The 17,484-nt window shown below is 37.2% G+C and overlaps 2 protein-coding genes across 6 annotated transcripts in view; one reads left to right on the forward strand and one right to left on the reverse strand.

The window, feature by feature from the left end:
- Positions 1-17,484, forward strand: part of Ets65A (DNA-binding protein D-ETS-3) — a 137,851-nt gene that overhangs the window by 36,595 nt on the left and 83,772 nt on the right. The window lies entirely within an intron of this gene.
- LOC135838749 (uncharacterized) lies at positions 3,423-4,994 on the reverse strand. Its single transcript, XM_065354501.1, has 3 exons — positions 4,505-4,994; positions 3,762-4,358; positions 3,423-3,685 (listed from the first exon to the last, which is right to left on the reverse strand). Exons 1-3 carry the CDS (start codon positions 4,992-4,994, stop codon positions 3,423-3,425), a joined length of 1,350 nt encoding a protein of 449 aa, XP_065210573.1.

Here is a 17,484-nt window from a genome sequence, read left to right on the forward strand (position 1 = left end):
TTTTTCATTTTTTTAAAAAGCAATTCCTATCAAAAATTCGTTGGTTTGGTAAATTTTTAGTAATTTTAATGCTTTTTGCAGAGTTTGTTTCATGCATTTTTGGCAAGTTTTACTGAAAATTTACACAAGTAATATTTTTTGGTAATTTTTTGCGCTTTTTTCAGTGTTTTCACATCTTTTTAAAACGTTTTTTAACACCTTTGTCCTTTTTCATTAATTTTCAGCAAATTTTGCTGATGTTTTATTATATTGTCGATGACTTACAAAGTTTTTAGTGCCTTCAAGCGCTTGTACTGCTTGTGTTCAGAAGAGGCATCAATGATATTGTTTTATGCAATTTTTGCAAAATTTTGTCAGGTTTACCAAAATTTCCCCTTTTGTTTGGTTGTAATTTTCAGTGATTTTAATGTTTCTTTGTTCATTATTTTTCTTTACATCATTTTTTTCATAAAAATTTGGCAATTTTACTTACGAAAGATTCATTATTTTTTAGTAATTTTCAATGATTCGGGTGTTTTTACAGTGAAATATGATGTACTCGTATACCAGGAACTTGCACGACTTATTTTCAAGTTTTCAAAAATTCAGAAAAATGCACAACCCTATTAAGTAGGTACCTACCTACTTATTTTCTGTATTCGTAATTTTGGGAGTTAGTCTATTTTATTTCAAATTTTTAAAAGTTTGAGATGCAAGTTATTTAAAAATTCGTAATTTTTTCCCAAGATTTTAGAAGTGTGACGTAATTTTAAGATCAGTATTTGGAATGTGCTCTCTAAATTTGAAGTTCACTGTTTAGCAGTCACGACATTTTGCCTTTTTGAAAGCAGTAGTTTTTTACTGCAAAACAGTGAAAAATCTACTAAATTGGTCAGTAAGAAATCATTTTGACTGACCAATTCAGTAGATTTTCTGCTGTTTTGCAGTAAAAAACTACTGCTTTTAAAAAGTCAAAATGTAGTGACTGCTAAGCAGTGAAATTTCACTGTTTCAAATTTAGAGAGTGTGTTCCAGCCATTTTTGAAAAATTCAAATTTATTTGTACCTACTCGTAGGTATTTTCATCTATAATCGTGCGACATTTGCAAAAATTGATTACGAAAATTCATAGTGTGTTCAATTATTGGAATTTGGTTGATTAAGTTACATTAAGTATTTTACAGCAGTATGAAATTGTGAAATTTTTGATTTGTTTCCTAACAATGTTAGCATTTAAAGTTCGATTCGAAAAGAAATGTACTTAATATGTACTTAGGTACTTACTAATCAACCTACCTATGTAAAAAATTGAGCATAACGCTTTTGTGATTGCAATCTGTGACTGTTGAGTAATTACGCTTTCACCAACTTTTACGTTATTTTATTATAAAATAGTACACATACGAAGCATAGAAATGAATTTTTATTCAATTAATGATGTACCAGGGAGACGGAGATAATAGAATGATTATAAATGAAAAATCATGCGTACGTGTATGAGAAGAGGGTGAGTTTGCACTGGATAGTAATTTTTTACGGTAGTATTTGATGAAGTTCTCCCACGGTCGAATATTGAGCGTGACCAATGCTTCATAATGACTGTATCAAGACCGCGTACGTCGTACCAGAGACCGTGGAAATTGAGGAAAAATTTCATTTGTTCAATTGAGTTATCCCAGAAGTACGCCAATTTTCGTGTAACCATGTAGACTAAACAAAGTTCATTAATGGTGAGAATGAATTGCCCATTCATCATTTTGTTTTCAAGTTGTAGTGAAGCTGATGTCTGTTTTTCTTTGCCTGTTCGAATTTTTTTGAGTGTTGATAGTGTTTTTTGTTCGTTTAATATTCTATCCTATAAAGCTGCAAGAAAAATAAATACCCCAAAAATACGCGAAAAATACCCGAAAAATCGGAAAAAAGTCCTGAGCTCGATCTATGGCCAGGGGCGGACTGGGCCAAAAAGGCCTACCGGGAAATAATAGAAGTTGGGGCCTACTTGTACCTACATAAAGGGCGATTTTTGGAAAGAGCATGCTCTAAAACCTCCAAATCCAAATTTTCAGCTGCACAAGTTCATTTTTCGATTTTTGGCGAATTTTTGAAAATCCAAAATTGACTATTTTGGTGATTTATGCTTTTTTTAAAAAAAGTACGTACTTGATCAGTAAAAATGTTCAAAATAAATTCTAAAACTGATATTAACCCCCCAAATCCAAATTTCGCCATTTCCAGCCATTCTGGAGCCTCCAGCGCTATTTTACAATTTCTCCAGAATTTTGAATTTGCTCCAGAAGGCGTGAATATGAAGTTGGGCAGCTAAAAATCGAGATGTGTGTTATACTCGATCTGTTTAACGAGTTTATCCACATTTGAGTCGATTTTGGGAGGGACACCTAAAGAGTGGTTTTTTAACCAGTTTTTTTCAAATAAAAAATCAAAAAAAATCAAAATTTTACGGTTTGTGAGGAAATTTTTGAAATTTGCGCGAATCGCTGTATTTCATCCAGAACAAACCCCCTAAAGCCGAGTTCCGCCATTTCCACCCATTCTGGAGCCTCCAGCGCTATTTTACAATTTCTCCAGAATTTTGAATTTGCTCCAGAAGGCGTGAATATGAAGTTGGGCAGCTAAAAATCGTGTTTTGTGTTATACTCGATCTGTATAACAATTTTATCCACATTTGAGTCGGTTTTGGAAGGGACACCGTCACCTAAATAATCAATTTTGGATTTTCAAAAATTCGCCAAAAATTGAAAAATAAACTTGGGCAGCTGAAAATTGTTTTAGAACATGCTCTTTCCAACAATCGCGGTCCCGTCAACAGCATTTAAAAAATGTAAAAAATTGAACAAAAAATTGACAGAAAATTGTCTTATTAGTTGTTTTACTTGTTTTTTTACAAATTTATAATAAGAAAAAAAGGAAAAAATCAATAAAAGATTCTTAGAGTTTAACAAAAATAACAATAGTAAGTACATATCAAGGATGGAGAGCTAGCTGAAAGCTAAAAGTTGATTTTTTACAAATTTATAATAAGAAAAAAAGGAAAATATCAATAAAAGATTCTTAGAGTTTAACAACCAAAAATGACAATTGTAAGTAGGTACATATCAAGGATGGAAAGCTAGCTGAAAGCTAAAAAGCTAGAAGTTGAAATTTCGATTTTTAACATTTTACTTTTCTCTTTTTTTCAGTTTTTTCATTTTTTTCTCTTTCATTCACCTCATTAAAAAAAATTTGAAACACCAAAAGCCAAATGATTTTTGGAAGCTAAAAGCTAACCATTACAAAGTTTTACAAATTTGAACAGCTAAAAGCTAAAGTTTTATAAATTTTTTAGAGGCTAAAAGCTAAAGCCAAAAGTTTCATCTTTCAGCTTTCCATCCCTGGTAAGTATTTAAAACGAAAACGAAAAGGAAAAACAAGAGGAATTTAAAGAATTACAGTTTTAGAATTTTAGCAAATTCATCACTTCGTAGGCATAATTTTTCGATTACTTCTTCCGAATCAACTTGCAACAATATTTCCCTTTCCACATACATTAGAAGAAGGGTTTCTAATGTCTCATTAGAAAGAGTATTTCTAGTTTTTGTTTTGATCAGCTTCAATTTCGAAAATACTCTTTCACACATTACCTGCGTCATAGGTAATGTGAGTAAATATTTATATGCAACATATAAATTTTCGAATGCTATCGTGCAATCTGTATCGATGGAGAATTCGCAGTGTACAAAATAGGCATCCTGCGCAAATTGCTGGTTTTGGTTTTTCTGATTCACTTTCGGTGTCATCCTCATCTATATCAGTTGAGTCAGAATCAGACTCATTCACCTTTTTGTAAATGTCACTCCATGAGGAACTAGAAATTTTTGGATACAATTTTACAAATGATTGTAGTTCCTCCTTCAATTTTTCTTCGTCCAACGATGGAACCAGCTCACAAATTCTCTTCAAGGCACCTTCTGGAAGACCTTCCTTCGCAATCTGCTCAAAACGTTTTGGATCGAAACATTCCAAGTCTCCATATAGTTGTTTATTGGGCAGAAATCGCTCAGTAATGCTGTTGATGGCTGTATTAAAAGTTGTATTGTATACATTAACTTCAAAATATTTTTTTGGCTGCAAATCGGAATTTCTTTTTTCTGGTAATTCGTCTTCAAACACCAAATCGATATTCTTGTCATCCAACATTTTTTGATTTTCAGTTACAAACGTTTCTGCAACTTCATAAACAGTAGAGAACATACGTTGACGCTTTTTCAGTTCCTTTATGGCTGCATCCACTTGTCTCCAGGCTTGCACATAATCTAAATTAGCAGTTTGCAAATATTTCGAAACTGGAGATGTTATGCTGAAAATTGATAGGTACATCATTGCTGTTAAAATAGTTTCGAAGCACATAAAACGATTTAGCAAACTTGATGCTTCATGTCTTATTTTGGAATTATTTGAAGTATCTTTTGAAATTCTTTCGAAACTGTCAACCACATTTATGAATGCAGAATTCGATTTTTTTTTTTACTTTCTTCTTTGGTACCATCAGTACCATCCCACTGATGGTAATATCCAAATACTGTTGTTAAAGCATCACTTTTGGAACTCCATCGTGTCTTCCCAATATCTTTCAATTTACGAGATTTTGACTTTTTAGATTTTGACTTCTTAGATTTCGACGTTTTAGAATTTGACGTTTCAGATTCTGACTCCTCGGCTGCGTCACTTGTTTCATCATTGCCATCTTCGCCTTCAAAAACTAGCATTCTCTTATATGATTCGCGAAAGAAATTGCAGGTTTCTTGTAAAAGTCCAAAAAGTGAAATCGCTGGTACTGTGCACGATGTACTCTCCGTCATGACTAAATTGAGAACGTGAGCTTGGCACCAAGTGTGAATATGAAGCGGATTCGCTGATTTCAAATGAGCCGAGACACCCTGATACTGACCACTCATATTCGCAGCTCCGTCAAAGGAATCAGCAACACAGTTTTCCATAGAAATATTATGTTCCTTCATAGTTTTCGTCAATAAGCCATGCAAATCTATCCCAGTTGACGAGTAAACTTTCTTTAGAGCAATTAGATGTTCATATACAATACAATCTTTCCCAACAAATCAAACAATGATACAACATTGATCGTAAACGCTTATATCAGTAGTGCTGTCCATGCAAATAGAAAATTGTCCTGCTTCTCTAATAGATGACGTAATTTTTTCAAGCATGATGGTTTTGATCACATCAATAATCTGGACTACTGAATTTTTGCTCATGAAGCTTACAAAATCGCCTCGGCCACGGCCTCCTTTGGCTCCTTTTGATTTCTTCTCCTTCTTCTCCTTAGATTTCTGAATACACATGTCGATATGATCTCTTAAAACGGTATCGCTCTTAGCAATTTCCAAGAGAATTTCTAAAAAATTTCCATGGTTTACTTCAGCATTTTCGAGACTATATGCCGCTTCGTTTCGATGAGCTCTGAATGGAAGACCTTGCCTTCCAATCAATTTTATTACGTTGATAATTCTAATCAGCACGTCCCTTTTTTTCATAACTTGAATTTTTCGCAAATCGTACTGTGCTGTATCGATCACTTGATCTACATTCCGTCCCAGCTCTTGATTGACGAAAGATTGGCAGGCAGTATTATGAGCATTTGAATTTTCGTGCTCTGTAATTCGTTGATAAACATGGGACCACATATGGAACCCTTGTTTCAAAGAAAATGAGCTGGTGGAGCTGCTTGAGAAAGCCAAACAATGCGAGCAGAAAATTGACTCAGTATTAACATTGAAAGAAAGCCAGTCTCGACGAACTTTGTTTCCATCTGCATCAATTCGATAATACGCTTTCTCAGGGTTGAAGGGAAGTGGTTTAACGATGTTGTCATAATGTAGAGGCTGCTTTGGATGAAATCGAAAAAAACTGTGTAAGTTATTCGTCGATGGCTTTGAATAATAGTCTACTGTTCCTGAAAAAATATCAAAAAAAAAAAAAAGGGTATGAATGTAAGGTTTTTTACTCGGCTCACTTTTCTATTTATTTTTTTTTTCAATTTAAAAATCCATTTCTCATCAAAAATGAGAATTTGAAATTGAAACCCATGAACTCTTAAATTATGAGTCATCAAGCCCATGTTGAGAAAACAAGAGCCCCATGAAAAAAATGAGGACTCCAATTATGAGGCAAAATTGTGGGGATGGGCCAATCACGGAGTACCTACTTCTTTTCTTTTTTGACTTTTTGTGTTCAAAATTTACAAAAAATTGGTTCAAAAATTGAGAAATTTTTCTCATTTTTGGAAAAATTTCGAATACAAAATATGTGGTCAATTTTGCCAAATTACGATGTACTTTCAAGATTTTTTGACAATTTATTTGATTAAAAGTGGTCAAAAATTAGGTCAAGTTTTAAGAAATTTTTTTCATTTTTGAGGACCTGTCAGCAAATTGTGGTTTTTATTTAAATGAGTAAATTTATATTGAATCGTTTTTCCCAAGTGTTCAAAATACTAACCTGCGAAAAAATCTGGGCCAGAGGAAAAGTCCTCATCACTCCTCCCTCTATGGCCTCATGCCTCATGAGTCATAAATTCAGAATGATTATCTAATTAAAAAGTTGGAATTACGTACCTATTACATTTTCCTCCTTTTGTTAGACTGAGACTTATGCCTATGTCCGGAAACTCGTAATATTAGAGTATTTAACCCTTCTATTTCGGGTAACACTGATTGGTACAGTCGCGAAAGAGGTTTAGCAGCATCTTTTGCGACTGGACCAATTGGCAGTTCATCAACGGTTGTCCGCGAATCGCCAAGTTAATGTGCCTTTTAGTCTTTGTGTCCTCCGGGTCCAAGTTAAAAGTTATTTCGTAGAATTAATTAGTGTATTTAAGTGATCCCCCCAAAGTTGTACGATATTTTCCCTATTTCGCACGAGTTCGTGGAATTATTGATTATTGACGTGTATTTCTGTGTGATTAAACTCAAATATATCGAATTCAGCACGTAATCGTGTATCTTTTGTTAATTTAATATATTCGTCGCGTGTAAGTATCTATTCGGTAAAGTGTAGGTGAGCTGGGGTAAGTACCTATCTTATGCCAATCTGCTTTATTCGTCATACCTTTCATACGTGTAATTATATTATTTTATCATTGGCGCCTGACGAGAATTTTTTCTTGCATGCAAAAAGTTCAAGTGCTTTCCATTACAGAATTTGCGCCTGTTAAAGTGTTTAATTTTTAAACTTATATCCGCGAAGCGCTTTTTATAATACGTTGCATTTGTTATCTACGTGTATTTCAGGGCAAATCCCGGAAATTCGCGTAAATTTTGTGTATTTTAAGGCGCGAATCGTCGAGTTTGAAAAAGCGCGGGAAACCGCTCGTCTGAACTCGATTCACCTCGTCACGCTTGATTGCCAACCCTTCGCGGTTGCTACGAGGTAGACTTGCCCTTGAACAAGTCGTAAAAACGCGCATTCGCGAACCGAGTGGAGTTTGCCGGCACATTCCATTCAAACCCTTTATTTTTTCTTACAGTAGCTCGTTTAGAGCAATTAAAAAAGTCGTAAAATCGTTTGTCAAGTAAATTCTTTGGAATTTAACAACATGTCGACCCTAAAAGATCGTTTGAGAAATCAGCCGCAGCGTAGCCTAAATGAAAAGGATTTGCAACGACCACCGCCTAGTAGCTCGAAGCCGCAAACCAAAAACAAGAAAAAGGTAACTGCCGCACCCTCGATAATAAATTTAAGTACGCTTCACGAATTGGACGATCCGTTCACCGACGATGGAAGCGATCTACCTGTGAGTGAGGAAGAGTTAATGGACCCTCCCACAATGCCACCCGGCGAGGTAGAAGTCGACCACATTACTGAAAGATTGAAATATACCTGGCGGTATATCGATGGCCATTTTAGGAAAACCCTAAAAAATCAAGAAATGATGAAGGATAAAATCAACGACATCGACGCATCAGCGCAACAAGCCAATAACATGGCAGCTAATGCATTACAAATTGCAGGAAAAGCTCAGCGTAGAGCCGAATCGAACAATGATGAAATCCAAACAATCAAGGCACGGCAAGACGAACAGGCCACCCGAAACGAAAATCGGTTTCGATCACTAAGAAGAAAAACGGATGATCATGAAAGAGACATCGATACACTAGAAACTGATGTACGTGGTATTCGTGGCCAATTAGCTGAGCACGTGCAAGTACTCGCGGAAGAAACGCAAACCACTGAACACCTCGCGCAAAAGGTCAATACACTCGAACAAAGAGTCAACAACGCACCGAATGCGCCAGGAGGTAGTCGTCAGCCGAATAAGATCGATGTTATGTTGCTCAAAGCATCGAATATCATATTCTCGGAACAAAACCGTTTATTTCCTCACGATTTCATACAACGTTTTGAGCATTTCACTGATGCAACTAATGCGCCCGATGCGCATAAAGCACACGTATTTACAACGGTAGTAACTACGTATGACCGCGAAGCGTGGATGACTACTCTCTGCCCAAATGATTCGTATGAAAATACGAAGAAGAGTTTCCTCCAATTTTATTGGAACGAACGGGCTCAAGATAGACTTGAAATGGCGTGTAATAATTACGACTGTGCGACAAGTCTACAAGATTTAATCGGTCAACTAATTCGGTTCACAATTGCATTGAGCCACACTGATCGTCGTGGCACGCAATACATCATTCGCGCAATTTCGGTAAAACTACCACCCGCCTATCAAATGATGGTACAAGATCAAAACCAAACGTTGGAGCAATTCATTGCAAAACTACGTGAATTGGCTGGCATTAAAGTCGATTTCGCGAAACATCGACGTGTACGTATCGTACCGATGCAAGCGAAACCCAAACCATTTCCAGAATGGCAAATGCAACGACACATATTCATGCAAGGACCAGTACCACGCTGGATGCAACCGAACTTGGTTCATACAAGACCATTATTACCAATGCTAATGCCACCCCCTGGACAACAACCACCGACGTTTCCAACCCCCCAAGCTATAGGACAATCCGTCCAAGGAAACAATGGAAATCAGCAACAGGGACAGAGACCTAGATTCCCGCAAAACGCACGATTGCAGCCAAATTTTTGATTTCAGAACCACCCTAATCGGAATAATTATGCGGCTAACAATAACAACAATAATAATAATACGCAAAACGTATCTACCCCTCCAGCAGTCATAGCATTGCCACCCCCACCGCCGGCAATCATGCCTGCACAATTTGTAACGATGGGCCCTGACGGGTCGACTCAGTTCGTTCAAAATCTTCAGGTACCAACATCGGGTCAACACTACGAAGATAATAATCTAAACATCGATGCAACCAGCCCATATTACGATGAATACTGTCAATACCTATATAACTATTACCAACAATTAGCGACAAATCAAAATAGCCAACCGGCTACGATAAGTGAATTACCTGAATCAACACAAGAACAAAATGATGCGTTACAAGTTCAATACGCTACGTTACAATTTCCCCAACCTACCACAACACACGTGGATTCGCATGTAAACAATCCCCCCGCTACCGCGTCCACCACCCAACCATCAACGAGTCAAACAAACACACCGAACGCGGCGAATAATTCTACGAATCCCCCGCCACCCGCCGCTACGCCCGCGGGAAACCAACGAAGCTAGGGACTGCGGGGGAGTCACCTAGTAATGTCTCACCCCCCAGTGCGATATTCGACGAATATACCTGGCTTGGAGACAGTTTAGTTCATTACCTTAAACGAGGATCGATTTCACACAAAGTGATAATGGACGAACATCTGCGCGATCAATTAAGTTTAGAAGAACTATACAAACGTATAGAACCTATTCGAATATACCCAGGAACAAAAGTGGTATTATCAATGGGTCAGATGGAGCTAAATTTTTCTAAAAAACCATACGCGGTCGTCGCACGCCAAATCGATAACATCATTAATCTCTTACTCGACACGAAAAAAGTCGAACACATCTTTTTACTAATGCCTTTAGTAAAACCACGTAAACGTACCGACAAGCCTGTTCGCTTGAATCGGTACATTGCATACCGCGATATGTTCATTAGACTTCTCGATGATAAACGCATCACTTTTTGGCGCCAGCCGGCGTATGAATTCCTAAAGCAAGAAGTGGTTACATCCGACACAGGTGTAGTTTTTACCAGACCTGCGGTCGACGATAAAAATAACATAATACCTCGACTCGACAAATTCTACTATTCGAAAGAATTTGATAGGTACTATCCTGAAATGTCAACTTATTCGTATTTATTAGAAATGATGACCGCGGCACTCAATAAGTATGAAAAAGTTACTCTCGATAATCAAAATGCTAACAAACCGTTATATCGAGAAGAAAGTAAAGGACCATTGAAGAAGTTATTCGCTACGAATCTAAAACTGCATGAAAACCCAATGGACGAGAAAATGCCTATCAGCAACTTAATGATGCGTAAATTGGTCCAGATTTTATCGCAAAAAATCGAATGTGATCAAGTAACAGGTGAATATACGCGTCGTATGGTTTCCCCTGATGGTAGTTCACTGTTTGTGAAAATAATCTACGACCCACCGGCGAAATCTGGTAAATTATCAAAACCTGTGAATATGGAAAATATTCAAATCAAAAAACGTGTACATATAAAAGGTACTAACGGTGACGTAACGATGTCAGATGACGAGTCCGATGAGGACACAATCAAAACTACAGAAACAATTGACAAAATCGGGCCTAAAGTTCTAGGTGTCAATTATGTAGATTCGATCGACTATGCGCATACAAAGAAAGATCCACCTACGAATGAAACTCAAATGCAACCGATGACAAAAGATCAATTTATCGATCATTCCACCGTAGACCCAATATGCGTAATACCCGTAATGATAGGGTTACAACCACTTGCTATTCAATTAGATAGCGGTGCTCTACCTAATGTCATCTCGAAACCAGTAGTCGAATACATCACACGCCAGCATCCACAATGGATTAAATACATACAATTACGACGACCAGTGATGCTGAAAATGGCAGATAATTCTATAGTCAAAACAATGACTCATATCGTCGAGATATGTATGCGTATAGGTACACACTTAATCTATGCGCCATTCTTCATACTAGATACACCTGCTAAATCGTGTATATTAGGTAGAGTATCGATGCGATACTTAGGTATCGAGCCTAAGCTCGAAAAGGGGCACGATTATGCAAATTGCAAACCTCGCAACGGGGTACCCTTTAAAATACCCTACCTACGTGAAGACGAATATAGGGATGCTTTGTCTGTCTATCATATCGAAGAAGACCCTAATTATCGACACGAAATGATTCATCATTTACATCGACAAACTGGGTACTTTGACCAAGAGTTTGCGAATGAACAAATTTTAGCGCAAGAATTGTACAAAAAGAACATGAAAAATGATCTAAATAATTTGGTAGTTAAAGGTCGAATTACAGCCGAAACGGCTGAAAATGCGTTCAAAGAGGTCGAAGAATATTGCGACATATTCAGCAATTCCCCTGGACGCTATATCGGTGAAAAGGTAAATTTTAAGTTCGACGTCGATCCCAAACTGGGACCATGGCGTGGAGAGAAATTCCGCCCATCGCAAAAAATCATGGAGGCTTTACGACGAACGATAGCTAAAATGTTACGCGAAGGGATTATACGACCGTCTAGGTCTAAATACATAAATACCATGGCACCGGTAATAAAGAAAAATGGCGATATACGTTTGTGCCTAGACGCCGACGAACTCAATAAAAAACTTCAACAAGTACTTACCGAACCGAATCCTGTCGAATGGATAATTTTCGAGAATAAGGGTGATGAACTATTTTGTACTTTGGATTTCACTGCCGGTTTTTGGCAGCTCGTTTTGGACGAGGCATCGCGAGAATTTACCGCTTTTCAGGTATGTGGGCAAGTCTATGAATTTTGCAGATTGCCCTACGGCCTGAAAATATCGAGTGGCGAATTCGTGCATATGATAAATCAGGTACTACCTGATATGAAAGGTGTCACGAAATTCGTCGATGATGTAAAGGTATCGGGCGCAACGTTCCGAGAAACTTTGGATCGATTGAAGAAAGTTTTTGAAGCGATTCGAAAAGCTGGACTTAAGCTGAATCCGAATAAAACTCAATTTTTTCGCGAATACGCCGAGCACCTTGGCTTTGTAATTTCAAAAGACGAAGTCGCGAAGCAAAACGAGAAAATAACGAAGTTTTTGGAATTTGTTCAAAAACACACGAAGAAAGGAAAGTTCGAACTTAAAACGGTTAAGGAAATACTTACCTTAGTTGGCCTAACTGGTCTTTATCGAAATTTCATACCGAATTATATGCAGATTCTACGACCCATCTACGACCTTACCAAAGGTAACTCCGATAAGGTCACTTGGGGAGCCGAACAGGCGAAAGCTTTTGAATTATTAAAAGCAGAATACTGCAAAGAATTCAAATTGAAACCACCACCTCAAGAAGGCGATTTATACCTCGACACGAGTGTATCTGAAGATGCCATGAATGCAGTATTATTCTACAAAGATAAAGATACAAAGGAAAAACAAATCTGTTTATTCGTATCCATTTTATTCGAGCCACATCAAAAGAAATTTACGCTGTTCGATCGCGAAACAATGGCTCTCGTTCAAGTTCTGAAAAAAGTTCAGATGTGGGTTATTGGTCGAAAAATACACGTACGTAAGAATTTAATGGCAATTGTCAATAAATATCGTGATATGGCTCAATCCCATCGTAAAGCTGCGAGTTGGATAACTTGGCTCAATTGTTTCGATCTCGAATGGTCGATGGATAAATCAAATAAACGTTTATACGATGTAAAAGCTAAAGAGCTCGAAATTAAAAATTTTTCCACCGAAATTCCACCATATGAAGTATATTTTGTCGAAGAAAATATTTCCTTGCTATATAGCAAGCTCAATGACATTCCTAAATACCAACACGGTGATGATACTTGCGCAGCGCTTTTTAAAATCCTAACTACTCATTATAACGACGATGAGAAAAAGGAAATTGAAATAAAAATGCGCCGTGCGAAGAAATTCGCAATACACAATACACAAGTATTCGAAGAACGAGTTGAACCAATGGAAATGGATGGTGAGGACATCGTAGCGATGAAACCTATCAAAAAGCCTATGCTAATGAAGCGTTTAGAAAATGGCTCTTTCGTGCCATACCTACCTGACTCGCTCTTTTACGATACCGTCGACTATTTGCATCACGCATATGGCCACCTAGGAGCGGCCAAACTAGAAATGGTGTTTCGTAGGATGTATTACCACCCTAACTCTATGCACTATATAAGAGAAATCTGCAACACATGTATCGTGTGTAAGGTTAACAAAAATTACACGAACCATAAAGTGTTGGAATACGGGCAAATTGAAGCCTATGCAATAGGCGACGTTTTATCAGTTGACATTTATGGTCCTATTCCCGCCATCACGGGATACCCAAAATACCTACTTGTAGTAAAAGACATCTTTACTGGGCGTGTATGGTTGCAAACGATGCACCATATTCAACAAATGGACGTTTGTAACGCTATGAAAACGGTGTTGGCTGACATCGAACGTAGCGAAATAAATGTCAAGAAAGTAATTACCGATAATGGTTCGCAATTCATAAGTGAATCCTGGTATAAATTACTCGAACACAACGATATAAAAGTCGCTCATACTAATGCATACAACCCGCAATCCTCTTCGGTAGAGCGAACCATGCGAGTAATTGGCGACAAACTACGTGTGAAATTGAATAAAATTCACAACCCTCATCAACCTCATACGGGATGGCAATATTTTATTCAACAAATTCAGATCGAAATTAATAATACCCCTACCTCCTTCGGCTTTACCCCCAACGAGGCATGGGGCAGGCGAGACGATATTAACACAGGGATGCCTCACCGAAGAAAGAAATTTGATTTTCAATTTAAATTGCTCGAATTACGTGAAAATTTGAGTAAAGTAAAAGCTCCATCCGTTACACTCGCCGACAGCTTTTCCGAAAAGTTAGACCCTAACAAGGATTTAATTCTGGACATGGATAATTACGCGCGCGTAACTGCTGATGGTGCTTGCTCCAAGAACGGAGACTCAGACGCTATTGCAGGTATTGGCATATGCTTCGCGCCAGATTCTATACGAAACGTATCAGACAGGATAATACCTACCGACGAATTCCAATTATCGAATAATTTTGCAGAATTGACAGCAATAATCCAGGCGCTGGAAATTCTCAAATTTAACGACGTCAAGAAAGTGAAAATTTTCTCCGACTCTAATTACGTAATTAAGGCATTAAATCATACTGTACATAACTGGCTAAAGAATAAATGGCTCAATGCGCGTAAAAAACCCGTCCATCATCGTACGCTATTCGAACGAATTTTGGAATTAAGAAAAGCATTCGACAATGTTGAATTCCATCACGTATACGCCCGCAAGTACGAATATACGAATATAATCGCCGACCATTTGGCCAAAAAGGCCGTGTACACACTAGAATTAGCTAAATTCCAAGTTGAAAAAATGTCGGATCGACAAATAATTGAAACGTATATTCGAGAGCGGCGTAGACTGAAACGCATTGAAGAAGAGTACAAATTCAATAAAGAACACAAAGATCCCGATACGTTGAAAGAAGGTGACATGGTTTTACTGACAAATCATAAATTATCTAGTTCAGATAAAATGACCGCGGCCAAATTATGTCAGAAACGTATTGGACCGTTCAAAATTTTGAAACGTACTGGTACAAATTCGTACTTAATCGAGCCAACTGATAATTCTCAAACGAACAGAATAGCAAATGTTCGACAGTTGACTTTATTTTTAAAGAAGGCTGAACTTGCTGAATTGGAAAATGACCCCTGCCTACGTTCATGGCTCGATAAACGCTCATTCAAAGAAAAAATTTCTGAATTCTTAAACACACACCTCATCGAAGATAACGAGATTACGTCTGACGAAGACGAACTCCAAACGGTAGAAAAAATTCAGAAAATACGCGTACCGCGTTCTAATATACAGGATGAGAATACCAAAGCAGCTGCCAGATCAGTACTCGTTAAATTGCAAGAAATTGCTCGCGAACAACGTAGAATTTTTCGTGCACAAAAACGTGATAAAATTTTACAACAAAAAACCGAACTAGACAGCTCACCAAATTTACCCGAGCAAACACCCGAAATCATTGACCTGACGCGGGATAAGGAGAAGAAAAAGAAGAAGAAACCCAAGGATGCTGAAAACCCTACCATTCCAAAGGAAGTCAAAAACCCTATACCCTCCACTTCGTCGATAGCTCGAGACGAGCAAAATGCAAAGAAAACCAGACGTTCTGAACGCCTGGCGGCGACTTTGTTACGTATGGGGCAAAGCCCTGCATCTAAGCAAAAGGCCATCGAAGTAAATTCAGTCCATGGTCGTAACTTCGAAGATATTTTTTACCGAAATTATTATGGTAAGGATAACGATATCAGTACTGAATACGATGAAGCAGATGACGTAATTGCACCATCGATTCATCAACAGAGTGAAAACTCGAATGTAAGTACTGAAACGAATAGAAGTAGTGAGGAGAATATTCAATCTACAACGATAATCACAACAAGTAATACTTCAATCACTGCAACACCTAAACTCGGAAAAAAGAATAAATTACAAAAACTGATTCGATGGGCTACGAAGAAGAAAACATTCCATCGACAGTGAAAACAACGGTTTATGTACATACACCCTCACTTACACACACACGTTAGAATACGAGACAAAAACTCTCTCGATTATCCGTTTCCAGGAATTTAGCAACGCTGCTCATACCCGAGCTCAACCAATCGCCATCGTCCGATAAACAGCACTGGCTGTGTTATCATTTTTTTTTTTTTTTGTTTGTTGTTGTTGTTTTTTATATTCTCCTTTCTTTGCACCCGAAGATGATCGACACTCGATTGCGAATTCATAACATCCTATGATATCGTAGTGAACAGTCCAATTTAACAAGTGAGTACCCGAAAAGGGTTAAGGTGCGGTGCGTTCAACTATCCAAAACTTTTTAGTGACGTTTAATGTAATTATTCGTACATGACGAAAATATACACCGATACGGTGACAACTATTCGTTTCGAATTATAAAAAAGTGATAATTTATTGGACAAACAACCGACATAATGAACCAGCTATTACTCGTACCTCGCCGCTTTAATCAACGTCCACCATACTTGCAGCTTGGTCACCAAACGATCACCTTTAAACTACAAGGAGTTTGTAAAGATAAAGAAGGAAATATGGATTCGGTAAAAGTCCAGTTACTTTTTCAACATCGAACCAAAACAATCAACTATACACGAGGCGATTTTAACAACTGGGTGCGATTATTTTTACGATTGAACCCAATAAAAGACTTCACGTACTCGCCGAAGAAAACCCTACGCATCGAAATACATCCGGTAATTACGAACCAGCATCAATTGACGGTACTCCATTTTGACGGTAATAGTCTTCAAGTACCTATTCAAACGGCAATCTTCAATGAAACTTTATTAGCCTTTGATTTCGACCCTACAACTCTGCAATGGAGAAATTGAAATGACGAATCGTGACTCATTTCCGAATTCCAGACTCGTAGATACTATTGACTAAGCTTTAATATAACTTTCATGTAAATACGTTACGATTAGTATTAATCCTCAAAACTTTTCAATGTTTCTATCGAAATAAGTATAAACTCTAAGTATGCCATTTACCGGCCAATTATTCGTTCGTGAATTTAGCCATAAGTTTTTGCTCAAATTAAGATAGCCAATAATTAATCAATTTTCTACTCCATTTTTATTATTATGCTACCGTAAAAATTTCTACAACTCTGTTCATATACTTCACACCGAATACAAATACGATTCGTAATAAAAATTCAAACCCGAAAAATACATAACAATAGACCTATCTAGTTACTTCCCTTGTTACCAACCCATTTTTTTTTTTTTTTTCCGTTTCCTGATATTATAATTAATTTCATTTTGTGTAACTTTTTGATATATTTCTAATTTTTTATGTGTTCCTATTCTATTGAATAAAATATCATGTTATCAATCTACCATTTCTTTCATTATTTGAACAAAAATTTCTCGAAGCGAGTACTTAAGTACGATGAGTCCAATTAAGGGCAGTGTGTAAATACGTACATCAACACATTAATATGTAGTACAAGACAAATGGAAGAAATATAGAAAAACGAACCTACCTACAAATTTACCGAAAATAGGTACCTACCTACGTATCATGCATCACAACGCACTCGTATCTATCAGCATCGCCGAGATAAGAATAAAATCCTAAAATACACACAAATAATGGAGAAGAATAACGATAAACTCATTGAACGAGTACAAGTACATTCAGGAAATGCATGCACTCTCGACCAATCAGAAATAGGCG

This window comes from Planococcus citri, chromosome 3, assembly GCF_950023065.1.
Source record: "Planococcus citri chromosome 3, ihPlaCitr1.1, whole genome shotgun sequence".
Classification (NCBI taxonomy): domain Eukaryota; kingdom Metazoa; phylum Arthropoda; class Insecta; order Hemiptera; family Pseudococcidae; genus Planococcus; species Planococcus citri.

Coding starts and splice junctions, on each gene's coding strand:
- LOC135838749 (XM_065354501.1), bottom strand. CDS start 4,994: ATGAAGGAACATAATATTTCTATGGAAAACTGTGTTGCTGATTCCTTT. Junction 4,359..4,504: donor TGATGGTACCAAAGAAGAAA/GTAAAAAAAAAA, acceptor CTATTTTAACAG/CAATGATGTACCTATCAATT. Junction 3,686..3,761: donor AGATGAGGATGACACCGAAA/GTGAATCAGAAA, acceptor CCATCGATACAG/ATTGCACGATAGCATTCGAA.